Below are 27,132 nucleotides of genomic sequence, written 5' to 3' on the forward strand. Positions count from 1 at the left end.
GGAAGCGAGGGTCGTCTGTAGGGGGCGGCGGTTGACGACTGTTGGTTGGAGGAAGACGTTGATTGGTCGAAGGGAGCGGGGCGAGCGAAGCTTCCAGAGGGAGAGGAGGGGGGGAGGGCGGCTTGGAAAATATGAAAGGAGACAGCACAAGGAGGGGAGGGGGACGGTTTGTAGAGAAGACGAAGTTGAAGCATCAAGAACCAAGCCCCGGGCTAGGACGCCGCATCGACGTCGCGGACGTCGTGGGCGGTGCTGGAGACTCGCTTGCCGTGGACGCCATTCTCCTTCCTGGCTACAGGCCCCTCTCAGCCCCCCCCCCCCCCCTTTGTCTTCCCAATGCAAATTTGAATGATCACCTCTCAGCCCCTCCAAGATTTATGTTGCACCCCCAACTACGACCAGGCCTATCCCAAACCCCACTTTAGCAATCGATGTTGCTTTGCTTCATAAAAACTACACCGTGGACAATAACTCAATAATTTATTTCAAATTATTGTTATGCTATGTACATTTTTATAATCGCTCTAAAGCACCTTGATAAAGGCGCTATTGAAATATCATTAAGATAAGATAGTGCTGTGTCCGCAGTGATGGCTCTGAATAAAGTACCAATGTGTGTCAGCGACACTGCCTAGGTATAGATTGTGTTCAAGTTAAGAAAATTGAGAAAGAATACTCACAATCATCCAATCAATGTGCGTGCTCAGTGAGAATAACACTTTCCTGCGCGGAAGACTCCACCCACCAAGTGGACAGCATCCAATCAACATCAATCAAACTGCACCACTCACTGTGTGTACAGATATTGCAACTACTGTACTGTAGGGGTGATTGCGTGGGTTTTGGATTTAACGGAACAGCATATTTGTTCCTGTTAAGCACCGTGCGTGACTTGTACAAACAATATTTCCAAGAATCCATAACAGAGGTTTTTGTGGGTTAGATTGCGCAAATATAAACGTGCCGTTAAACCCGCCCGCAACTGACACAGCCGATTAGTGAGGTTTGTCACGGAAACCGAACATGCCATGTTCGTTACTAGTTCAGCACACCGGTTGTGTGTTGGAGAGTCAACCCACAACATTTACAATTGCAGTAGCCATGACGTTTTTTCAGTAATTACAAGCATCGCCGCTCTCTTTGCCCCGCCCCTCTCAGCGGCTGGCTCCACCCCCTTTCATCACCGGCCACGCCCCTGGCAATCAATTGTCCCGCCCTCTTTCCCTCTAGCTCCGCCCTCCTCCTCCACTCCTCCTCCTCTCAATAACTCGCTCCGCCCTCTTTCCCTCTAGCTCCGCCCTCCTCTCCGCCACCTCCCCCTCTGTGTGTACCCTGTGGGGTGATGGGAGCTCAGTGAGTGAGTAGAGAGAGAGGAGAGTGAGAGGCGATGGGGGACCGAGCCCGGATCGCGACGGCTTCTGCCCGGCTGATGCTGCTGCTGGTCGCTCTACCGCCACTCGCACCGGCGGAACAAGGTAACAACAACACAAACAACCAATAAACAACAAACAAACAAACAACAGCCAACAACGACAACCACAGCGATGACAATTCCAAATCCACGACACGCATTCTCCACACTAGGATCCCCACGCCTACCAATAGTGCAGGACACGAACGTGGAGCTCCAGGGTCCAAGCGACTACAGAGAGAGAGAATTATTTGGGTCTTTTGGTAAAGTCACGTAGAGAGGTTCAAAACAAAACCTTTACGCAAAAAACTTCGACTTTTCTATTGCAATGCAAGTTGTCATCTCATTTTTTCTCCACCTGATGACGAGCGATCGAAACGTCATAGTTTTTGAGTAAATGTTTTTTTTACCTCTGCGTGACTTTACCGAAAGAACCAAGAATATGAATTCCTGCAGTCATGATAGTTTGAAGTCAAAATTCAACTAGTGAAAAAAAGAGAGAGTCGAGAATCTCAAAAGGAGAAGTTGACAAAGACAACGATCAACCACCCAACGCCGAACGCCCCTCGGTCGCAAGCGGCAGAGGCGTTCCACTCATCCCCTGCGTTGCCACCGCTCACGGCAGGGGATGGTGAGGGGGGGGGTGGTGGCCGCTGTCGTCTGGACAGATGCGGCCCAGAATCCCCTCCACGCCACCGCTGGGACCCCTTAGGGGTGTTGAGCGGTTGGGAGAGACCGGGAGGTGTCAAGAGGTCTTGGTGGGGATTGCGTCATGGCTGTCAATCGTTTAGGAATTCAGAGCCCATTGGTCACCCTACAAAGTCCTGTCACAAGGGAGAAACACACTACACTATACATTACATTATACACTACACTACTATAGACTACACTACTATTCACTACCATACACAACACTACTATACACTATTATACACTACTATACACTACACGACTATACACTACACGACTATACACTACACTACTGTACACTACACTACTATACACTACATTATACACTACCATACACTACACTACTATTCAATACACTGCACACTAAACTGCTATACACTACACAACTTTCCACTGCACTGTACAATGCGCTACTATACACTATACTATTCACTACACTATACACTACACTATTCACTACACTACTATACACAACTCTACTATACACTACACTCTACACAACACTCTACACTACACTACTATGCACTACACTACTATACACTACACTATATACTACACTGTACACTACACTACCCCATACCTGTCAACCCCTTATCGGTGCTGGCTACCTCATTAGAGAACAACTCAGACCCCATTGGGCACCGCATGCCCCTGATAAATCTCAACGTATGGACCTCAATTTCTCTGTACAAGAATATGGGTTAAACATTATGTGTTGACAGGTACAGTGTAGTGTATAGTGTAGTACATCGTGTAGTGTGTAGTGTAGTGCATATTAGTGTCGTGTGTAGTGTAGTGTGTAGTAGTGTAGTGTATGGTGTATTGTAGCGGAGTGTATAATGTAGTACATAGTGTAGTGTGTAGTAGTGTAGTGAATAGTGTTGTGTATTAGTGTAGTGTACAGTGTAGTAAATAGTGTAAAATGTAGTAGTGTAGTGAATAGTCTAGTGTATAGTAATGTAATGTATAGTGTAGTGTGTAGCAGTGTAGTATAAAGTAGTTTATAGTGTATAGTACTGTGGTGTATAGTAGTGCATAGTGTAGTGTTTAGCATAGTATATAGTGTATTGTGTAGTATACTCTTTAGTAGTGTATAGCAGTGCAGTGTATACGGTAGTATATAGAGTAGTATATAGTGCAGTGTATAGTATACTGTATAGTAGTATAGGGTAGTGCAGTGTATAGGGTAGTATATGGAGTAGTATATAGTGTAGTGTATTCTGTGGTGTATAGTGTAGTGTATTCTGTAGTGTATACGTATACCTGTCAACCACGTATCAGTCCGTACCTTATTACAGACACGAACAAATATTAACGCAGGGCTATCGGCCACTTTTAATGCCTTCTCGGGCCCAGTTTCTATTTTGTCAACTTTTGCTTTTAATCTTAACCGGGGTGTTAAGACCCCCCAAAAGCGTGCTGCTATGTTGAAGCTATTTTGTAATTTCAGAACGAACTTGCTGGCGATCACGCGTGCGTCGATGAAATCAGCTTCACTCACCCACCCAGTCACTTACTCACCATCCCACTCACCAACTCAGTCACCAACTCACACACCGACCCACTAACCCACTCAGTCATTAATTCAGCCACCGACTCACCTACTCACTCGCCCGCTAACCCACTCACTCGCCAACTTAACAACTAACCCACTAATCAAATCACCCACTCATTAACCCACTCACCCACTAATTCACTCACCCTCCCACCCATCCAAGCCCCCACTCAGTCACTCACTCATTTTCCCACTGACCCACAGACTAACTCACCCACTCAGTCACTTACTCACCCACTAACCCACTCACCCACACTGTCACCAATCCAGTTACCCACTCACTCGCTCACTAACCCACTCGGCCCCTCACTCACGAAACCACAAACCCACTCACCCAATCGGTCACCTACTCACTCACTAACCCAGCAAATATCCCACTCACCCACTCAGTTTCTCACTCACTCACCCACTAACCCACTTAGTCTCAAATCACTCACTCATTCACCCATCCACTAACCTACTCAGCCACTGAGTAACTTATTCACCAACCCACTAAAGCACTCAGTCACCCAGTGAGTCACCCACTCACTGACCCACTCACCCACTCAGTTACTCACTCACTCGTCCAATAACCCAATCACAACTCAGTTACTTATTCACTCTATGACAATCAACCATGCAGTCACCTACTCACTCACTTACCCACCACTAGCAGAAAAACCAACTCAGTTACTCCCTCAGTCACCCACTAACCCACTCAGTCACCCACAAATGGGTACATTCATACAGACACAGATATATACATACAGACACACAGACACCCATACATGCATACACACAGACACAAATAGACACACATACACATACACACACAGACATACAGACAAACACACAAACACAGATAAAAACAACACAAAGATCCTCCGTATAGCCTGTAACAGACGGTTGGGGCAAGTGCTGTTAGGGAGCACCTATGAAGGCCGGCACGGCACACGAGGGGGTGGGTGGCCATCACCACGCCCGAACGCCTTTGTCTCCCTAGTGGCGATGATTACACACCACACCAGGTACACATTTGAGGCTGAGTTGACCTAAGGGAGGCCCAGGATCGGTTCAGATAATCGTCACCGGTGTTGGCCGTGAGCAGGAATCGAACTCGGGTCGCCAAGTTCGTAGCGCACACATTTACTCACTCACGCACCCACCAACTCATTCACCCACTCACTCACCCATTCACTCACCGACTCACTCAAACACTCACTCACCCACCAACTCACTCACCCACGCACTCACTCACGCACCCACACACACAGACAAAGATCCCCCGTGTAGCTTCTAACAGACTTTTGGGGCCAGTGGCTGTCAGTAGTAGCGAGTAGCAGCAGCAGCGCCTATGAAGGCCGCCACTGTGACACACACAGAGGGGTGAGTGCCAGCACCACGCCCGGCCGCTTTTCTCTCCCTAGTGATGTTTACAAACCGCACCAGGTACTCATTGCAGTAAGTGAGTGGGTTAGGGGGTGGGTGGGTAAGTGGGATAGTGGGTGGGTGGGTGAGTGGATTAGTGGGTTGGTGGGTGAGGAAGTGAGTGGGTTAATGGGTGGGTGGGTGAGTAAGTGAGTGGGTTAATGGGTGGGTGGGTGAGTGCGTAGGTGAATGGGTGGGTGAGTGAGTTGGGGCGAGAGAGTGGGTGACTGGGTGGGTGGGTGAGTTGATGATTGAGTGAGAGACTAAGTGGGTGAGTGGGATGGTGAGCAAGTGACTGGGTGGGTGAGTCGGTGGGTGAGTGGGTAACTGAGTGGGTGAGTGGTTGGCTGAGTGACTAAATCAGTTAGTGAGTGGGTGGGTTACCGAGTAGGTGAATGGGTAAGTTGTGGGTGGGTGATTGAGTGGGTGAGTCAGTGGCTGACTGAGTGAGTGACCAGTGGCGTCACGACCACCTCTGTCTTCGCACGCCATTGGCTTCACATCGCTTGATATTTATAGAAATTCTTAAACCAACTCCGAAATCGCCCTCTCTTATCTCCAGCCACGCACACCACATCTTTCCATGTGTACGTGGCTGGAACCGCTGATTAAATGACCGATACATACACGGTCGCTTTTGTTCCCATAGTTAAATAATTTATTTGTTTTGTTATTCTTATAAAGTTTTACACTCCTCAGTTCGACAGGGGAGCTTGGTGTTTGTGGTGTGTGCGTAGTGTGTAGTGTTGTGTGGTGTGTAGTGTGTGTGTAGTGTGGTGTGTAGTATGGTGTGATGTGTGTGGTGCGTGTAGTGTGTGTGGTCTGTAGTGTGGTGTGTAGTGTGTGTGGTGTTTGTGGTGTGTAGTGTGTGTAGTGTGTGTGGAGTGGTGTGTGCTATAGTGTGGTGTGTGTGGTGTGTTTGGTGTAGTGTGGGGTGTCTGGTGTGTGTAGTGTGTGGTGTGTAGTGTGGTGTGTTGCGTGTGTGGTGTTTAGACTTTTGTGCAGCCTATGGGCTTCTAATAACCAACACGCTGTTCCGGCATCGGCTCATAAACCCGAGTTCGATTCCAGCTCACGGAAACCAACACCAGTGACAGCGATTATGTGAACCGGTACCTTGGTCTCCTTCCTCGATCGACTCAACCTCAAATGAGTTACCTGGTGTAGCGGTGTAGTTTTGTAAACATCGCCAGTGGAGGGAGACAAAGGCGGCCGGGCGTGGTGGTGCTGGCCTCCCACGCCCTCTGTGTGTGCCACAGTGACGGCCATTGTTGAGCTGCTATCGCCTGTGGTGGCTACGTCGCTTCTTAACAAAGAACTCCACAGCTCAGTTGGGCATTTGACCTGGTAAAATAAACGTACATTTAAATTGACTTAAAACTTTCGAGTCTGCGGGAATTCATATTCGTTGGTTCTTTCGGTAAATTCACGTAAATAGAAAAATAATAATAAAAATAAAAGTGAATAAAAATAATAAAAATACATTTAAAAGAATAACAAACATAAATGTAGAATGTAGCCTATATTCATGTTTTTTTAATTATTTCTATTTAATTTTTATTATTTTCATTTTGAGTCACTTTTTTATTATTATTTTTCTATCTACGTACCTTTACCGAAATAACCAAAGAATACAACTAATCGTAGTTTAGTTTTAGTGTGGGTCTCGATGCGTCTGAGTCGCTGTGGGGTTCGCAGCGGTTAGCATAGCGAAAACCACTGCACCATCACTTACCCCCCACACACGCACAGTGCGCTAACCGCTGCGCCACGGCTCCCCACACACACTCACACACCATACACACCCCACACTTACACACATACCACACACGCACAGTGCGCTAACCGCTGCGCCACCGCTCCCCTCAAACACACTCACACCCCACACTCACTCACACATCACACACACACTCACACAACACACACACATACAGTGCGCTAACCGCTGTGCCACCAGTCCCCGCAAACACAAACACACTCGCACCACACACCACCACTCACACACCATACACACATACCACACACACACCACCACACACACACGCACACACAGCCGTTACGTGCCACAAAGTGACTAAAAAAAATACAGACCCATAAAAGACCCACAGAGACTTATGGAGAACCATGAAGACCCACAGACACCCACAGATACCCAGATAAACCCACAGACACCCATAGAAACCCACAGACACACATGCTCCTAGAGTCCTACATAGACCCACTGAGACCCACAGAGAAACGGAGACCCAAATAGATCCACAGACACCAATAGACACATACTCATGGAGATATACATAGACCCATAGCGACCCACAGAGACCCATAGAGACCCACACAGACCCACAGATACCCACATAGACCCACAGACACCCATACTCACAGAGACTCATACCGACCCACGATAACCCATACTCATAGACCCACACTCATAGACCCATACTCGTAGACCCATACTCGTAGACACATACTCGTAGACACATACTCGTAGACACATACTCGTAGACCCATACTTATAGACCCATACTCATAGACACATACTCATAGACCCCATACTCATAGACACATACTCATAGACCCACACTCATCGACCCACACTCATGGACCCACACTCATAGCCCCACACTCATAGACCCATACTCATAGACCCACACTCATAGACCCACACTCATAGACCCATACTCATAGACACATACTCATAGACCCATACTCATAGACCCATACTCATAGACCCATACTCATAGACCCCATGCTCATAGACCCCATACTCATAGACACATACTCATAGACCCCATACTCATAGACCCCATACTCATAGACCCCATACTCATAGACCAATACTCATAGTCCCATACTCATAGACCCATACTCATAGACCCATACTCATAGACCCATACTCATAGACCCATACTAAAATTAAAACGTGTTGTTCTCACCAGGTAAGGCCCCACTGAGCCGCTCTTTTTGCAGAAGCCACCTGGAACATCACAACTTGATAGCAGCTCCACCACGTGGCTGATGTCATCATCACGTGGCTGATGTCATCATCACGTGGACACTCACAGCAGCAGCCAGACACTCTAAACGCGTGTTTCTGCAGACTCATAGCGACCCACAGAGACCCATTGAAACCCATAGAGACCCACAGAGGCCCACAGAGACGCATAGAGACTCATAGAGACACCGAGACCCATACTCATAGAGACCCATACTAAAACTAAGCTATGCTTATAAACGTGTGATGTTGATTCTAAATGTGGAAGGGAAACAAAAACGCGACTACGGAGAGAGGAAGCGGCATACAGACTCCAAATATGGAGCGGGCACCAGGGTCGGAGATCGAACCCATGAACTCCTGCATAATAGGCGAGGTAGTTAACATCTCCTAGCACATCTGGGCGATAGGGTCCAGGATCCAATCTAGAACCTCGTGCTCACCAGGCGAGGTCGTCAACATTTCCTAACACACCTGGGCGTTAGGGTCCGGGATCGATCCCACGTACCTCGTGCACAGCTGGCGAGGTAGTCAACATATCCTAGCCACTGTGGCGTTAGAATTGGGATCGACCAATCGACCTCCTGCACACCAAGTGAGGGAGTTAACATCTCCTAGCCACGGTGGTGTTAGAATTGGAATCGACCACTCCAACCTCCTGCATACCAGGCGAGGTAGTTAACATCTCCTAGCCACGGTGGCGTTAGGGTCAGGGATCGAATCCAAGACCTCCTACACATCAGGCGAGGTAGTTAACATCTCCCAGCGCACCTGGGCGACTCGAGGTTTTAGGCGGGGAAACTAATCTGACCAGACGATCTCCACATGGCGGTGTCGGATTTCTTATCGGCGTCTGACCCCCATTGCGTCGGCTGAAATTAGTTTTTTTCATTCCCAACGAAAACGAAGGAAGGAGGGAAGGAGTGAGAGGGTTTGGGGGCTGTCGAGCGTTCATATTCTATGGTTCTTTCGGTAAAGTCACGTAGATAGAAAAAAAAATAATAAAATAATACAAAATGAAGTGAATTAAAAATATCACGGCGCTTCGATCGCAACGATATAGCGTCGTGATGTTTTAATTCACATTACTTTATTATTTTATTGCAATTTTTTTCCATCCACATGATTTTACCGACAGAACCGTAGAACGTGAATTACCTCAGTCACGAAAGTTTTAAGTCAAAACTTGTTGAGGGATGTCGGGGAGGAGGCCGCTGCCCGTTCTGGGCCAAGTTCAAAAAGAGGCAAAAAAGCAGAACTGGGTGCTCACGAGTTGGGGTCAGAGTCTCGTGAGCGCCACGCGAATGGAGAGCCGTGGCGAAAACCCCCCCGTAGGAATCACACGGAAGATGTTGACTACCTCGCCTGGTACGCAGGGAGTTGTGATGTTGACTACCTCGCCTAGTATGCGGGAGGTCGTAATTTTGACTCCCTCGCCTGGTACGCGGGAGGTTGTTATGTTGACTCCATCACCTGGTACGCGGGAGGTCGTAATGTTGACTACCTCGCCTGGTACACAGGGAGTTGTGATGTTGACTACCTCGCCTGGTACGCGGGAGGCTCGTGCGCTTGATCCTGGACGCTAATGCCCACAGTGGCTAAGAGATGTTGACTACCTCGCTTGGTGTACTGGGCGTCGTGGGTTCAATCCCAGACCCAGACGATGCCTGCTGCTGCTGTCTATCTTGGAGTCTGCGTCTCTCTCCCCGTGGTGGTCACCACGTGGATTTGTCTCCGGCTCTTCCTCCGGTTTTTCCACCCCACATTTAGAATCAACACCGCCACGGCTTTATAAACATAGCTTCGTTTAAGTGTGGGTCTCTATTAGTATGGCTTGTTCAGTGGGTCAGTACGAGTCTCTGTGTCTCTATGAGTATCTGTGAGTGTCTGTGAGTCTCTATGGGTATCTATGAGTCTCTGTGATTCTCTATGGGTCTATATGGCTCACTATGAGTCTGTAGAACAACGCGTTTAGAGTGTATGGCTGCTGCTTTCAATGTCCACATGATGACGATGATGGTATCAGCCACATGGTTGAGCTGCTATCAAGTTGTGATAGGCCACGCCGCTTCTGAACAAAGAGCTACACAGTTTAGTGAGGTCACTAATTCTAGATTTGAAGCTTTCGTGACTGCAATGATTCATATTCTTAGGTTTTTTCGGTAAAGTCACGTAGGTAAAACATTAAAATTAATGAAAGTAAAACAAAATAAAAATCACGACGTTTCGGAGGCAACACAAGTCTCCGTCATCAGGTGGGACCGTCACAGCCGAATTAGCTGCATCAAGTGAAGCAATGATTCAAGATGTAATCCCTTATAAGCAAGTTGAAGGGAGGTGGAGAGGGGGGGTTGGAGAGCTTGTCAGACTGTGGTAGCCAATGAATGGAAACGTATCGGGAGGGAGGAGGAGCGGTGATCAAAGACTGCACGTAGTGCTCAACACAATGAATGGACACGTGTCGGGAGGGAGGAGGAGCGGTGATCAAAGACTGCACGTAGTGTTCAACACAATGAATGGAGACGTGTCGGGACGGAGGGTGAGCGGTGATCAAAGACTGCACGTAGTGCTCAACACAATGAATGGAGACGTGTCGGGACGGAGGGTGAGCGTGATGTCTTTGATCACCGCTCACCCTCCGTCCCGACACGTCTCCATTCATTGTGTTGAGCACTACGTGCAGTCTTTGATCACCGCTCACCCTCCGTCCCGACACGTCTCCATTCATTGTGTTGAACACTACGTGCAGTCTTTGATCACCGCTCCTCCTCCCTCCCGACATGTGTCCATTCATTGTGTTGAGCACTACGTGCAGTCTTTGATCACCGCTCCTCCTCCCTCCAGATACGTTTCCATTCATTGGCTACCACAGTCTGACAAGCTCTCCAAACCCCCCCCTCTCCACCTCCCTTCAACTTGCTTATAAGGGATTACATCTTGAATCATTGCTTCACTTGATGCAGCTAATTCGGCTGTGACGGTCCCACCTGATGACGGAGACTTGTGTTGCCTCCGAAACGTCGTGATTTTTATTTTTATTTTGTTTTATTTTACTTTCATTAATTTTAATGTTTTACCTATGTGACTTTACCGATAAAACCTAAGAATAGTGAGGTCACGTCTATCGGTTGACTGCTGTGTCAGGCTAGTTGAGTTTAGTAGAGGTCTCTATGAGTATGGATTTACGTGTGTCTATATGATTCTATATTAGCATGGGTCTCTATGGGTATCTATAGATATCTGTGGGTGTCTATGGGGTCTCTATGAGTATGGGTGTCTATTGGTCTCTATGGGTCTATAAGAGTATGGGTGTAAATTGTGTAAAATTTGTGTAATAGTGCATTCTACAAAGTAGTGTATAGAGTAGTGTATAGTGTATAGTAGTGCAGTGAATAGGGTAGTGTATAGTGTAATGTATAGTGGTGTAGTGACTAGTGTAGTGTATAGTGTGGTGTACAGTGTAGTGTATACTGAAGTGCAAAGAAGTGTAGGTGTATAATATTGTTGTGGTTTAACTCACATGAGGTGAGATTATCTGTAAGGGCTCTTGCCAGTTTATTAACTACTACACTCACGTAGAATATCACCGGATCACAGGCGAGGTAGACACTTCTACACTTGGTCCTTCCCATGGACCATCCCGGTACCCGCTTAACTCCTCGGCCTATCCTGACCTAAACTTCTCACGAATCCCACTCTTTCCCGAATGAGGGTCTCGGTGCCGAGCGGTGTGTCTTCCGTTTCAGCGTGTCTTTCGTTCCCTCGGCTCCTCACAACGACCCCGCCCCTCACCCCGAGGTCCCCCCTAAGTACCTTGCCCCTCTGGATACATGACGTCAAGCTATGACGTTATCCCACTCTTTCCTGCCGATTCCTCAATTCCTCCCACTACTCCTCTACATCACCCCTCCCCCCCCATAAAAAAACACAGCCGTCCTGGCTGATAACACAACTTTTAGGCCCGGCAGACAATCTGTAACGTCAGCACCCACGCAATTGGTAATTATGACGAAGAAGAGAAGGAGTATGGGGGTTCCAACTCGGAGGTGATGTCTGACACAGGGAACAACATGACAGAAAGGACAGCGGGTGGCGGGAAGGCCCCCTCCCCGAGTTGGCTGGCGGCACGATGTCCGCGATTGCTGGCTGCCGACCGGACAGCCCCCGGCGGTCAGGGAAACCGAGCGGCCATTGAGCACGTGTACACTGCAGGTCCGCTCCCACAGGCGTCCGGTATGGGGCCTGGCGAGGCATCCGCTGGTGCAGGTCCCATTGTCGCGGGCCCCATGAGCTGGACGGCGGGACCTAGTCGGAGAGGGCGTATAGATAGGTGGATTATTCCACATAGCGTCCAGGACCGGGTGGCCCGGTTCGTCGGATGCATCACAAACCGGCCGCTCCGTGAGTGGGGATGGGGATAGACTAAACGAACGAGGCAGCACATACTTCTTTAACCTATAGGGAAGGACTATCCAATGACGGCGACCGAATCAAATGCATACATACTGTGTCCGGTAGGCCTCGATGATGTCAACAGGCCCTTGCCAAGAGCGGTGAAACGTAGGTGATGTTCCAACGGGCTCTTGCGGGCAATGGAGCCACGCCCTGTCCCCTGTGACTCATGGGACCCCCGAAGCCTAATGTCTTGGTAGGCGTTCGTTAGCCACTTGGCGGCTGGCCGAATTGGTGATGGCCGCCTGGCGAGCATCGTGCAGTCTGTTGAGTGTGCCTTTTGTTAATGCCGGCACGGCAGATTTCTTAAGAGGCGGCTGCAGACCCAATTGCACCTGCATCGGGGGCTCCGGTTCCCTCCCGTACATCAGATAAAAGGGTGAGAACCTCGTTGAAGAATGAGGGGCCAGCCTATACGCGGCGAGGATGCCCGGAATCAGCAAGTCCAAGTCCGACTGAGTCTCGTTGACATGGTGGTACAGCATGGACGTGAGAGTGCGGGAGACGGTTTTGGGTTTGGACTCCTCGTCCAATGGCAATTGCCAAAAGCCCGAAAGGAAATAAATGGTAAAAAAAAAACGCACGCCTGAGAGGACATCAAGCGAATCATCCATCCGAGGCAGGGGATAAGCATCTGCAACCTAAATTTTGTTTAACTTACAGAAATCAACGTAGAAACGGTGACTCCCATCCCGTTTTTTTACCAGAACGATATTGGCTCCCCACGGGCTATTTGAAGGAAAGAAAATGTCTGCTGCCAACATGTCATCGATGGCTGAGCGGACATGTTCCTTCTCCCTGGGCTAAAGTGAAGGGAATTTAACCGAATGGAGGCTGCATTCCCGTCTCTATGTGATGTTCTAGCAGGGGCGTGCGGCCAATGTCGAATTTTCTGTGACTAAACACGTCAGAGAATTTGATGTGTGTGAAGCCAGCGCCGCTCGTCTGGGGACAAAATATCGTTTTCGTGACAGAGCGCATCCACCCAGGCCATGTCAGACTTTACCTCGGGCAGCACAACCACCGCCACTTCCCCCTCAGGCGTGGCCTTGACCGGTGGGAGGGCCGGGGACGCCTGTGCCACAACGGTGCCCGCCGGGACTGTTACCTGCGAGGGCCCCGCATTGAAAATTTGTTGGAATGGCTCTTGATTTGCTGCCACAACCATAAGGGCACCCACAAGGGAGCGTCTTAGAGACCAAGACAGGACCCTCCAATTGAATGTTCCCAACCGGAATGGATGCACAATATGGCCCACTATACCCAGACTGCCCCCATTTGCGGCAACGCACGCCCCCTGCACAGGTCTCAGTGGACCAACGCTGCGTGGTAGCAACTCAAAAATGCATTCTGATATAATGGTGGCCGACGCCCCCATGTCCACCAAAATGCGAACCTCCACCCTTTGCATGTAACGTGCGACTGTGGAGGAAGCCGCTGCGGCCGCCACAACACAATGAGCGAGTGCAGCCCATTGATGGACACGTGTGGGCCACCCGGATACCGATGGCGAGCGACTACAACGTGAGACAGAACTTTGAGAGGTGATCTGGTGAATATGAGCCTCATCCCCACTGCGTGCATTAGGTGGAGGGAGCAGCTGGTAGGGTGATGCGTCGCGACTTTCCTGCGGCCCCGAGGACAACGCTGATGTAGAGGCGGAGGACGACGAGGATCCGCTGAAGGCCCCCGGAGAGTTGTGGCAGCCCACAGCAATGTGACCCGCCTGACCGCAGCGGAAACAAATGGTGGCCGCCTTCCGCTGCAAAAGCGATGATCTCGGGCACCACTGCTGGTTCGGGCATCAGCCTTTGGCACCTCTCCCCCGTTGGTCGCGGGCAGTGAAGGCGACAAAGTGGTCGTGGTCCTCGTCTCGCGTCGTGACAGCCATCGCTGTACTCGGGGCCACTGCACACGCCACAACCCCGGGTGGCTGGCACAGGCTGAGGTGCGCCTGAATACCTTGTGCCACTTTGAGGGACGAGACTATCTGCCTCGTCTGCCACCGACAGGGCCACCCCGAGCGCACGTGCGAGGAATATCAGGCGTTCGAGGGCCAACAAATCTTTAGCCACCACATCCATGCTGATGTAAGCGGCCCGGGCCAGCGCCAGCAAGGCGCTGCAGAACGCGAGAGGCTTTTCGACGTCCTCCCGCTGCCGCGACAGTAATTTTTGGCGTGCGCTAGAAGGCGGCTCGAAGATGGCCGCCATCTGTGCGTACACCATAGGACGCGTTGCCCTGTCTGTCGGCATGATGGAATTAAATGCTGCAAAAGAGTTGTCATCCAGGGCCGTCGGGAGGGCTTTAAGTGCTTCCTCCATGGGCCACCCTACAGAGATGTAGGCCGCATCAAAGCGGTCACAAAAGGACGCCCAGTCACCCGCGGCAGCATTGAAAGGACGCACGGGCGGCACATGTTGAAAAAATGACGAGTTGGAAGCAAGAGCCGGCGATTGCGCTTCAGAATTAACGCATAGCGGCGTCGCTGGAGCCGGAGCGATGGTGCCAGGTTGCTCAGTCGTATGTACAATGTCGTCCGCTTCCCACGTCACATGCAAAATAGTGTCCGTTTGCGGTGGCGCACCGGAGGGCAAGATAGCGCCCGAGTCCCGCGTCGATGGAAGAATTGTCGCGAAACTGTGATGTGGCGGGAAGGAAAATGGCAGCGGGATGCGCGCTATCTCGCAGCAGAAGCGCAATGATTGCGCACGACTGGGCACCCACCTCCATCATCACAGTGGCGAGCTGAGCGGTCGTCTACAGCAGCTGTCCGAACTGGGATGTGAGTAAATTCCAGCTCTCCCACGATGGTGATGAAACGGCCGTGGTCGCGGCCGCCACCTCCACTCCGGTCGATGGGCCAACTTCCCCAGGGCGCATCTCCGGGCCCCGGGGACGTTGTGGGCGCCTCCTCGGAGCTCTTCTCGTCCTCCAATCTCTCTACTGGATGGTACTTGCGCTTTGCCACCGACTTGGACGTGATGTTGCAGGTTCATGATCACTTCTGGCTTCAGTTGTTGTGGTGTAACTCACATGGAGACGAGATTCTCTGTAAGGGGTATTGCCAGTTTATTAACTACTATACTCACGTACAGGATCACCGGATCACACCAGAGGTAGGTTCTTCTACACTTGGTCCTTCCCGTGGACCGTCCCGGTACCCGCTTAACTCCCCGGCCTATCCTGACCTAAACTCTACACTAATCCCACTCCGTCCCCGGACGAGGGTCTCGGTGTCGAGCGGCGTGTCTTCCGTTCCGGCGTGTTTTCCAATCCCTCGTGTCCTCCGTTCCCTCGGCTCCTCACAACGACCCCGCCCCTCACCCCGGGGTCCCCCCTAAGTACCTTGCCCCTATGGATACATGACGCCAAGCTATGACGTCATCCCACTCTTTCCTGCCGATTCCTCACTTCCTCCCACTACTCCTCTATACTATAGAATACAGTGGAGTATTTAGTGTAGTGTATAGTACAGTATATAGTAGTGTAGTGTATAGTGTAGTATATAGTAGTGCAGTGTATAGTGTAGTGTATTGTAGTGTAGTGTATTGTAGAATACATTGTAGTGTATAGTGTAGTGTATAGTGTAGTGTAAAGTAATGTAGTGTATAGTGTGATGTGTAGTGTGTAGTGTAGTGTATGGTAGCTTAGTGCATAGTAATGTTGTATTTAGTAGTGCACATATTAGTGTATAGTGGAAGGTATTGTATAGTATATGGTGTACTGTAGTGCCTCAATAGAGCCCAATGTGTCCGCTTACCGACAATTCCCCTGTAAACGATGGGCTGTTGAAGGTACGTGAAATTTGAATTAATGCATCGATTTACCACGTTTCATTTAAAGCAATGTGTACGTTATGTTTTTATTATCTTCACGTGTTAAAATCCATTGTATAAATGTTACAAAGTACGTTTGCTCTGGGTCAAAAATAGGGGTGACACTTTCAATGACATTGGAATGAATTAAGCCAAACCACTCAACGGCCAGTTTAGTGTGAACCAATCACAGTCGTTAAGAGGAGGGGGATCTACTTACACTCGACTCGATCATCCAATCAAATGTCGAACTACCATTCAAAGCAAATAATAATAGAGTTATAATATCGATTGCCCGCGTGTTAGCGATTTATTTAATTTGCGCATTAACTGCGGAGCGCCTCAGATTTTCACGTGAGTTCATGTCTTCTTGAGCCCGAATTAATAATATAATGAACCAGTTATGTTCATTGTTATTCTTGGAGATGATTTATGTACAAGTCAAATCAGAGTCCTTAAACTAAACAAATACTTTGCTCCAGTTAATCTGAAATATACATGCTTACAACCTCTACAGTACACTAGTTGCAATACCTTTACACAAGGTGGGGCAGAGTTTGATTGACGTTGATTGGCGATGGCTCTTGTATCATCCACTTAATGTGCTGAGTTCGATTGATTGATTGGCTGTGGCTCTGCTACAATCCATGTCGGGGTGGAATTTGATTGATATCTGATTGGTTGTGGCTCTGCTATCCACTAAGTGGGTGGAGTTTAATTGAGGTCTGTGTGTTGCCGAGTGAGATTATGTGTCACTGCGTCAGACTATGAGTTTCTGCGTGAGTTTTTGGGTATATGTATGAGTATATGTGTCTCTATGTGAGTCTATAGTTCGTTGCGTGAGTCTAGGGGCCTCTGTGTGAGCCGATAGGTCTCTGTGTGAGTCGATTATTCGCAATGTAAGTCTATGGATATCTGTGTGAGTAAATGGGTCTCAATGTTAGTCTATGTGTCTCTTTGTAAATATATGGATTTATAATGGTCTTTGTGTTAGTCTGTGGGTCTATTTGCGAGTCTAAGGGTCACTGTGTGAGTCTATGGCTCGTTTTGTGATTCTATCGGTCTATGTGTGAGTCTATGGCGCTCTCTGTGAGTCTATGGGTATCTGTATGTCTTTGGGTCTATGTGTGAGTCTATGGTTTTACTTATTATTCTATGCATATCTGCATGAGTCTATGGTTCTATTCGTTACCATAAGGGTTCTCTGATTGTTTCTAAGGTGCTGTGTGTGGTAAATCAATCAGTCTCTGTGTGAGTCTATGTGACTCTATGTGATTCTAGTGGTATGTGTATTCATGTATGGGTCTCAGTGTGAGTCTATGGGTCTCTTTGCGAGTATATGGTTCTTTGTGTGAGTTGATGGGTCTGTGTGAGTCTATGGGTTTCTTTGTTAGTGTATGTGACTATGTGAGTCTATGGGTCTCTGCATGAGTCTATGGGTCTCTACGTGAGTTTTTGGGTCTTGGTGTGCATCTACACGTCTCTGTGATAGTCTATTGATCCCTGCGTGAGTCGATGAGACTCTGTTCGAGTCTATTTGTCTGTGTGAGATTTGTGGGTATTTTGTGACTCTATGGGTGTCTGTGTGAGTCTATGGTTTATGTTTGATTCTATGGGTCTCTGCATGCGACTATGGGTCTCTTTGTTAGTCTATTGGACTCTGTGTGAGTCTGTTTCTATTTTTTGCATAAACGGTATCTGAGTGATTCTAAGTTTCTATTTGTTGTATTTTGATGGGCCTATGTGTGAGTCTATGTGACTCTATCTGAGTCTAGGTGTCTCTGTATTTATTTGCGGGTCTCTGTGTGAGTCTATAGTCCTCTGTGTGAGTCTATTTGTCTTTTGTGATTCTATGGGTCTATGTGTGAGTATATGGGTCTGTGTGTGCGTCTATGGATCTCGGTGTAAGTCTATGGATCCCTGCGTGAGTCGAAGGGTCTCTGTGTAAGCCTATGGGTCTCTGTGCGAGTCTATGGGTCTCTGTGCGAGTCTATGGGTCTATTTGTAAGTTTATGGGTGTCTGTATGATTCTTTTATTTGCTGTGTGAGGAATCTGTGTTAGTCTTTGGGTATCTGTGTGAGCCTATGGTTTTTTTCGTGATTCTATGGGTCTATGTGTGAATCTATGGGTCTCGTTGTGAGTCTATTTGTCTTTATGTGTGTCTATAGTTCTCTGTGCGAGTCTATGGATGCCTGCGTGAGTCGATGGGTCTCTGTGTGAGTTTATGGGTCTATGTGTGAGTCTACGGGTTTCTGTGTGAGTATATCGGTCTCTGTGTGAGTCTACGGGTCTCTGTGTGAGTTTATTGGTCTCTGTGTGAGTCAATGGCTCTCAATGTGAGTCTGGGTCTCTGTGTAAGTCTATTTACCTTCATGTGAATCTATAGGTCTCTGTTTGAGTCCACAGCTTTCTCTGGGAGTCTATGTGTGTTTGTGTGAGTTTTTGGGTCTCTGTGCGAGTCAATCGGTTTCTTTGTCAGTCTACGTGACTCTGTGTGAGTCTATGGTTCTATTTTTTTACCTAAGGGGTCTCTGATTGATTCTAAGGTTCTATGTGTGGAACATTGATGGAACTCTGTGTCAGTCTATGGATTTTTTTCTGATTCTATGGGCTTATGTGTAAGTCTATGCTTCTCTGTGTAAGTCTATTTGTCTATATGTGTGTCTATAGGCCCAGCCACCGCATGCCTAAACAGCTTTTGTTCGGCCGGATCGAGGGGGCTAAACGGGCGCGGCACGGGCTAGAGAAGAGATGGAGTGATGTGGTACAGGAGGACGTGGAGCTGAGTGGACTTGCCGATGACTGGTACCAGCGGTGTCAAGATCGGCCTCAGTGGAGGAGGCTCGTGAAGGACGCTACTGGGCAGTTGGAGGCAGTCGCCCTCCAACAACAACGGAGGGCGGAGGAGCGACGCTCACAACAACGAGCGGAGCGCCGGGTGGCTAAAGCACAGCAAGTTGGCACAGTAGGGGGCACAGGTGGTGCATCAGCCAGTCATCTCGGTCATCTCGGTCAGTCGACCCGTGGCACCTGGGTCTGCCCCGTGACCTCCTGCCAGCGGGCGTTCGACACTTCACGTGGCCTCAAGGTGCACATGGCCTGGCACAAGCGTCGTGGTGACGTCACCGCCACTTAGTGGCGAATGGCGGTTGTTGTTGTGTGAGTCTATGGCGCTCTCTTTGAGTCTATGGTATTCTGTTTCAGTCTTTGTGACTCTGTGTCTATGGGTTTCTTTGTGATTGTATGGGTCTCTACATGAGTCTGTGGGTCTTTTTGTTAGATTATGGGACTCTGTGTGAGTCTATGTGTATCTGTATGAGTCTATTATTCGCTGTTTAAAATAAATCTGTGGGGTTTTGTGAGTCTTTGGGTCTCTACGTGAGCTATTGTACGAGTCGATTGGTCTCTCTTCTTAAGTCGGCAGTGTGGAGAGCGGTCGTGTAACAGGTCAGGTAGCACTACACTGCACTGTGAACCCAGCGACACAGGTTTAATTCCTGCTCATGGCTAACACCAGTGACGATTATCTGAAACGGTTCTGGGGCTCCAATAGGTACGACTCAGCCTCAAATGAGTACCTGGTGCAGTGTGTAAAGATTGCCACTGGGGAGACAAAGGCGTCTGGGTGTGGTGTTGGCCACCCACTTCCTCGTGTGCAGTGCCGGCCTTTATAGGTGCTTGCTAACAGCATTTGCCCCAACAGTCTGTTAAGGCTATACAAAGGGTCTTTGTCTTTGCTTATGTCGATGGGTTTTTTTGTGCAAGGTTATGGGTCTCTGTGTACGTCTATTTGTTTATGTGTGAGTCTATGGTTCTCTATTTAAGTCTATGACTCACTCTGTGAGTCTATGGGTCTCTGTGTGAGTATATGGGGTTTTGTGTGCATTCATGGGACTCTGTGTGAGTCTAATTGTCTCTGTGTGGTGAGTCGATGGGTCTCTGTGTGAGTCTGCGTTTCTGTCTGAGTCCACGGGTCTTTGTGTGAGTTTACGGGTCTTTGTGTACGTCTTTGGGTATCTGTATGAGTCTATGGGTCTCTGGGTCTCTGTGCGAGTCTGTGGTTCTCTGTTTTAGCCTGAGTGTCTCCATGAGTCGAATGGTATCTGTGTATTCAGTCGATGGGTCTCTCTTTGGGTATACGTGTTTATTTGTGGGTCTACAGGTCTTGGTGTTCGCATATGGGTCTCTATGTCCGTCTATGTGTATATGTGTTAGTCTATCGGTCTCAGTTTGAGTTTTTACGTATCTGTGTGAATCTGTGGGTCTCTGTTTGAGTACACCGGTCTCTGTGTAAATCTATGGTTCGTTGTGGAAGTCTATCAGTCTCTGTGTGAGTCTATGGATTTCTGCGTGAGTCTATTAGTCATTGTGTGGGGAATCTATGGGTCTTTGTGTGAGTCTATAGGTCTCTATGTGAGTGTGTTTATGTGTGAGTCAGTTGGTTACTTCGTGAATCTATGGGCCTCTCTGTGAATCTGTGGGTCTCTCCGTGTGAGGCATCTATGGTTCTCTGTGCAATTCGATGGTTCTCTACGAACGGAATATCTGCCCATAGATGATGTGATGATGATAATGATGTGATGATGATAATTATTAAATTCACACAGTTTATTACCTGACAAATGTTATATTTATTTCTGTAAATCTCTACAACATTCAGAACTCAGTCTCAACAGTTCTTCATTTTGTAGTTGTTAATTATTTAAATTCCGCCAAATGTCAACGTTTTGATCAGCAACCCTTAAGTTTAATCAACATTTTGAGTTCGATTTATTTGGTTGTTAACGCTTTGCAAGGGCGCACTCGCACGCAAACCCGGACACTTCATCAACATGTTACAGCTAATTTACCCTTTTCAACGCATTTTAAACCACAAATTTCACTTCATTTTCTTCAGCAATGAAGAGCTTAAAGCACTCGTTAAAATGTAACGGCCAATGTTTACTGGTTTTTAATATCGTAAATTTACGTCATTACCTTCAACAATAAAGTGCTTTAACTCGTCAAAACTTAACAGCTAAATTATTATTGTTCTTACTTCAATTATTACACGATCACTTCTTTAAGTTCAAGAATCTACAGCTTTAACTCGATACAAAGTAAAAACTAAGTAGGTATCTTTGTATCACAAGTTAATTATTATTTTTCGATAAATAAGGGTTAATAAACTCGTTAAAATGTATCAGCTACACTTCTCTAATATATTTTGATCACGAATTAATTTATTCATTTTCAACAATGAAGATCTTGAACTCGCCAAACAAGAAAGCTAAACTTATTTTATTTAAAAATCACAAATTTACTTCATTTTCCTCAACAACGATGTGCTTCAACTCGTCAACACGTATCAGCTAAATGTTTATTTTATTTCCATTACAAATTCGTTACATTTTTAGCTACACTTAAGTGCGTAAACTCGTCAAAACCTAACAGGTCAATTATTATTCAACAAATTAGTGGTAATAAACTTCTTTAAAAACTTGGCAGCTGAATCGTTTTAATTTTATTTTAAATGACAAATTGAGTTCATATTTTTCATCAATGAAGAGCTTCAACTCATCAGAATATAGCAGCTAAATGTTTATTTAAATTACAAATTAATTTAACTTTCTTCAACAACAAAGTGGTAATAAACTTTGTCAAAAGTGACGGCTAAATCGTTTAAATTTTATTTTAAATCACAGATTAATGTCATCAACTTAAAAAATGAAAAGCTTTAACTCGTCCAAATGTAACAGCAAAATTACTATTCTTATTTTAATCACTAATTAATTTCCTTATATTGAACACTAAAGAGCTTAAACTTCGTAAAAAACCTACCTGCTAAATATTTTATCATATTTAATTGCAAATTGATTTCACGATCTTAATCAATGAAGTATTTCAACTCGTCAACATATAACAGCTAAGTATTTTTTCAATTTGCAAGTTAGTTTGCATTATCTCAACAATGAAGAGCGTAAAACCACTAAGCGTTTGTGGCTATTGAGATGTTAACTACTTCGCCTGGTGTACAGGAGGTTGTGGGTTGGACCCTGACCCCTGACATTTTCATCCCAATGCTGACACCATTCCTGATAACCACCACAAACCACAACACATACCCCAATATGTTTGTATGTTTAACTTATTTCGTACCAACCCTGCGAATATCACCACCACACAAACAGAATATGTACGCATTTGTAACATCTTCTGTACCAAACCCTGCTAATATCACCACGAAAATGTCACTGATACGAATGCATGTTGAACTTCTATAGTACTAACTGTGCTAACATAACCATCACCACCACACATACCCCTATATATGTGTTAAACTTCTTTCGTACCAACCCTGATTATAACTCAACCACCACCACACATGCCCAGTATGTGTTTATGTTGATATTCTTATCGTACCAACCCTGAGTATACCACCAGCACCACCGCCATCACACTGCTATGCCCACCACGACCACACTGCTATGACCACTACCAGCACCACACCTCGGCTCTACCTAACCAACCCCTCTGTACCCTCCGATGCCGTTGCAGAGTGCCGCTTGAGCGCCGATCCGGCCGTGGTCACGGCTGCCGTGGGCTCCTCTGCCCTCCTCTTCTTCCAAATCACCGCCCATGGTCCCCAGGGTCCCAGCCAGGACTCCGGGCATGGCGCCTGCGAGGTGGCGAGAGCCGCGTGGTTCAAGACGCGGGACAACGAGCGCTTGGCCTCCTACGACGCCTCCACCACTGTTTGGCTCCTCTCGGACTCCGCCAAAGTTCGATACGGGGCCAGGGTGGAGCTGAGCCCGGGATTCATCGTCGGGAGCGGTGGCGGGGTCTCGGTGTGGCTCCGACTGCTGGAGCTGAGGATGGAGGACGCTGGGATTTTAAGTGATTCGGGGTGGAACGGGAGGAGTTTGTCTTGAGAAAGAGAGAGAAACGTTGCGCCCAAAGATAACGATGGCAACGCCACACACTGACTGTGCTAAATCGTAAGCCCCACGGCATTCACCGTATCTCCAATGCACTCCGCACCACCACACCGACGCCAATTGATCGTTGAGCTGCTACTGATGATGGCGATGACAATGAGCTAAGGGTAACAAAGATAACACCCCCACTGTGCGATGATTGTACTGTACGCCTTACGGCATCTGCTATCTCAGACATGCTCACCGTGTCTCCAACGCGTTCCGTACCACGGCACTCATTCTGCTAACTCGACATTGATGATGCTCATCCCCCGTTGCTACTGACGATGTCGATGACAAAAGTTAAGGCCACCGAAGGTAATGCCACCACAACTGATTGTGTGAAGATCTAAAAACTTACTGCAATCCACTGTCAGATCTCAGACCCACCCACCGTATATCCAATGCACTCTGTACCACCATAGAAACTTAACACTGCTGATGCTCATCGGATGTCGCTACTGGTGATGCCGCTAACAATATGCTAAGGGTACCAAAAATAACAACGCCATCACCACACGTTGACTGTGGAAAGGTCGTAAGCCTCACGGCATCCACTACCGGGTATCTATGGGTGTCTGTATGGATTTTTATGAGTATGGGTCTCTGTGAGTCTGTATGGGTCTCTATGAGTATGGGTCTCTGTGGGTCTGCATGGGTCTCTATGAGTATGGGTCTCTGTGGGACGGTATGGGTATCTATGAATATGGGTCTCTATGAATCTGTATGGGTCTCTGTGAGTATGGGTCTGTGTGGGTCTCTATGAGTAATGGTCTCTGTGGGTCTGTATGGGTCTCTATAATTATGGGTCTCTGTGGATATCTGTGGTTCTCTGTGGATCTCTGTATGTCTCTGAGTATGGATCTCTGCGGGTCTGTATGGGTCTTTATGAGTAAGGGTCTCTGGGTCTCTATGTGTCTTTATGGGTATCTATGTGTCTCTGGGTCTCCATGAGTCTGTATGGGTCTCTGTGAGTATGGGTCTCTGTGGATCTGAATGTGTCTCTATGAGTATGGGTCTCTTTGGGTCTGTATGAGTCTCTATCAATGTAGGTCTCTGTGGGTCTGCATGAAAATGTATCTCTATGGGTTTGTGTAGAAACACGCGTATGGAGTATGTGTCTGCTGCTATGAGCGTCCACGTGATGATGATGATGAGATCAGCCACTTGATTGAGCTGCTATCATGCTGTGATGGCCAGGTCGCTTCTGTGGGATTCCATGGGTGTCTGTGGGTCTATGTGGATCTCTATTGGTCTCTGTGGGTCTTTGTGAGTCTATGGGTCTCTGTGATTGTCTCTGAGTCTCTATGGATCTCTATTGGTTCTATATGATTGTCTACGAATATGGGTCTGTTGTTCACTATGATTATGGGTCTCTGTTGATGTCTATGGGTCTCTGATTATATATCTCTGTGGGTCTCTGTGTGTCTTCATGATTTGGGGTCTCTATGGGTTTCTGTGCGTCTCTACGAGTATGGGTATCCATGTGTCTTTATGAGTATGGATCTCTGTGGGTCTCAGTCTATTAGTATGGGTTTCTCTGGGTCTCTATGAGTGTCTATGGGTCTGTATGAGAATGGGTCTTTCTGGATCTGCAGGGCTCTCTATGAGTGTTTCTTTGTTGGTCTGTATGGGTCCTTATGAGTATGGCTGACTATGGTACTCTATGGGGCTGCATGATTAAGTGTTTCTGTGGGTCTCTGTGTGTTCTTATTAGTATGAATTTCTGTGGGTCTCTATGAGTAAGGGTCTATGTGGGTCTCTGATGGTGTCTCTGAGTGGTTCTGTGGGGCTCTATGAGTCTCTATAAGTATGAGTCTGTATTGTTCTCTATGAGTCACTGAGGGAATGGATTTATGTGGGTCTATATGGGTTTTCATGATTATGGATATCTGTGGGTCTCAGTGATAGTCGATGAGTGTGGGTTTCTGTGGATCTCTATGAGTATGGGTCTGGACTCTGTTGGTCTGTATGGGTCTAAATGGATATTCATGGGTCTCTATGGATCTCTGTGGGTCCGTATAGGTCTCTATGAGTTTGGGTCTTTGAGTGTATGGGTCTTTATGAGTAAGGGTCTCTGGGTCTCTGAGTATGGATCTCTGTGGCTCTCTATGGGTCTCTGTGCGTCTCTATTAGTCTCAATGGGTCTCTGTGTGTATATATGGGTCTCTATGGGTATCTATGTGTCTCTATGGGTCTCCATGAGTATGGATTTGTGTGGGTCTCTGGGTTTCTGAGTATGGATCTCTATGGATCTCTATGGATCTCAATGGGTCTCTGTGGGTCTCAATGGGTCTCTGTGGGTATCTATGGTTATGGGTCTCTATGGGTCTGTATGAGTCTCTATGAGTATTAGTCTCTGTGGATCTCTGATAATGGGTCTGTGTGGGTCTGTGTGGGTCTGTATGGGTCTCTGTGCGTGTGGGCATCTATGGGGCTCTATGCATCTCAATTGGTGTATGTCTGTCTCTAAGTGTCTCTATGGATATTTATGAGTATGGAGTCTGTGAGTCAGCATAATTCTCTTTGAGTATGGGTCTCTATGGGGATATCTATGGGTCCCAATGGGTCTCTGTGTGTCTAAATGGTTATCAATGGTCTCTGTGTGTCTCTGTGGGTCTCTATGGGTTTCTAAGAGTATGGTTTCTGTGGTTCTATATTGGTCTTCATGAGTATTGGTCTCTTTGAGTCTATTTGGGTCTCTGTGGGTATCTGTGGGTCTCTGTCAGTATGCTATCTGTGTGTGCTGTGGGTCTCTGTGGGTTTCTATGAGTATTGGTCTCTGGGTCTCATTGAGTCTTTATGCATCTGTAAAGACACGAGTTTAGAGTGTGCCTGCTGCTATAGAGTTCAATGCCATTACGATGGTGATAGCATTGGTGATAGCCAGGTCTGCTCATTAGCTTAGTTAAGTTTAGGATGTCTCCTTAACACGTAGGTTATAACCTGGTTAGTGATTAACTAGTAACTAATTCAATAACTCGAATCGTGTGTAAATGTTATAGTGGTTTAACTCTCCAACGAAAACCTTGTTTAGTAATTAACTTGTAACGCAAATATGTAAATGTTGTAGTGGTTTAACTCTCCAAAACACACATGGTTAGTTCTTAACTAGTAACACATTTTTTACTCAAATATGTAGATGTTGTAGTGGGTTAACTCTCCAAAACACACCTAGTTAGTGTTTAACTAGTAACTAATTTTGAAACTCAAATATGTAAATGTTGTAGTGGGTTTAACCCTCCAAAACACACCACGTTAGTGCTTAACTAGTAACTAATTTTGAAACTCAAATATGAAAATGTTGTAGTGGTTTAACTCTCCAAAACACACCACGTTAGTGATTAACTAGTAACTAATTTTGTAACTCAAATATGTAAATGTTGTAGTGGGTTTAACCCTCCAAAACACACCACGTTAGTGATTAACTAGTAACAAATTTTGAAACTCAAATATGAAAATGTTGTAGTGGGTTTAACTCACCAACACATACCTGGTTAGTACTTAACTCGGAACTAATTTAACTCGTAACGTAGTTAGCTGTTAACGTGACACAAGCGCCGTACTGATATTAGTGTATAGTAGTGTATAGTAATTTAGTGTACAGTAGTGCATAGTGTAGTGTATATTAGAGTATAGTGTAGTGTATAGCAGTGTAGTATATAGTGCAGTATAGTGTAGTGTATATAATTGTATGTATAGTATGGTGTATAGTAGTGTGGTGTATAGTGTAGTTTTAGCGTAGTATATATAAATACTACGCAGTATTGGATAGTGTAGTGTATGGTATTGTAGAGTTAAGTGTAGTTGTAGTAGTGTAGTGTGTAGTAGTGCATTGTATGGTGTGGTA

The 27,132-nt window shown here is 47.0% G+C and overlaps 1 protein-coding gene across 1 annotated transcript; it reads left to right on the forward strand.

The window, feature by feature from the left end:
- Window positions 1-1,369: 1,369 nt before the first annotated feature.
- On the forward strand, window positions 1,370-23,427 carry LOC144953527 (uncharacterized). Its single transcript, XM_078884066.1, has 2 exons — window positions 1,370-1,475; window positions 22,864-23,427. Exons 1-2 carry the CDS (start codon window positions 1,388-1,390, stop codon window positions 23,235-23,237), a joined length of 462 nt encoding a protein of 153 aa, XP_078740192.1. The 5' UTR covers window positions 1,370-1,387; the 3' UTR covers window positions 23,238-23,427.
- The last annotated feature ends 3,705 nt before the right edge of the window (window positions 23,428-27,132 follow it).

The sequence above is a fragment of the Lampetra fluviatilis genome, chromosome 77 (assembly GCF_964198595.1).
Source record: "Lampetra fluviatilis chromosome 77, kcLamFluv1.1, whole genome shotgun sequence".
Classification (NCBI taxonomy): Eukaryota; Metazoa; Chordata; class Hyperoartia; order Petromyzontiformes; family Petromyzontidae; genus Lampetra; species Lampetra fluviatilis.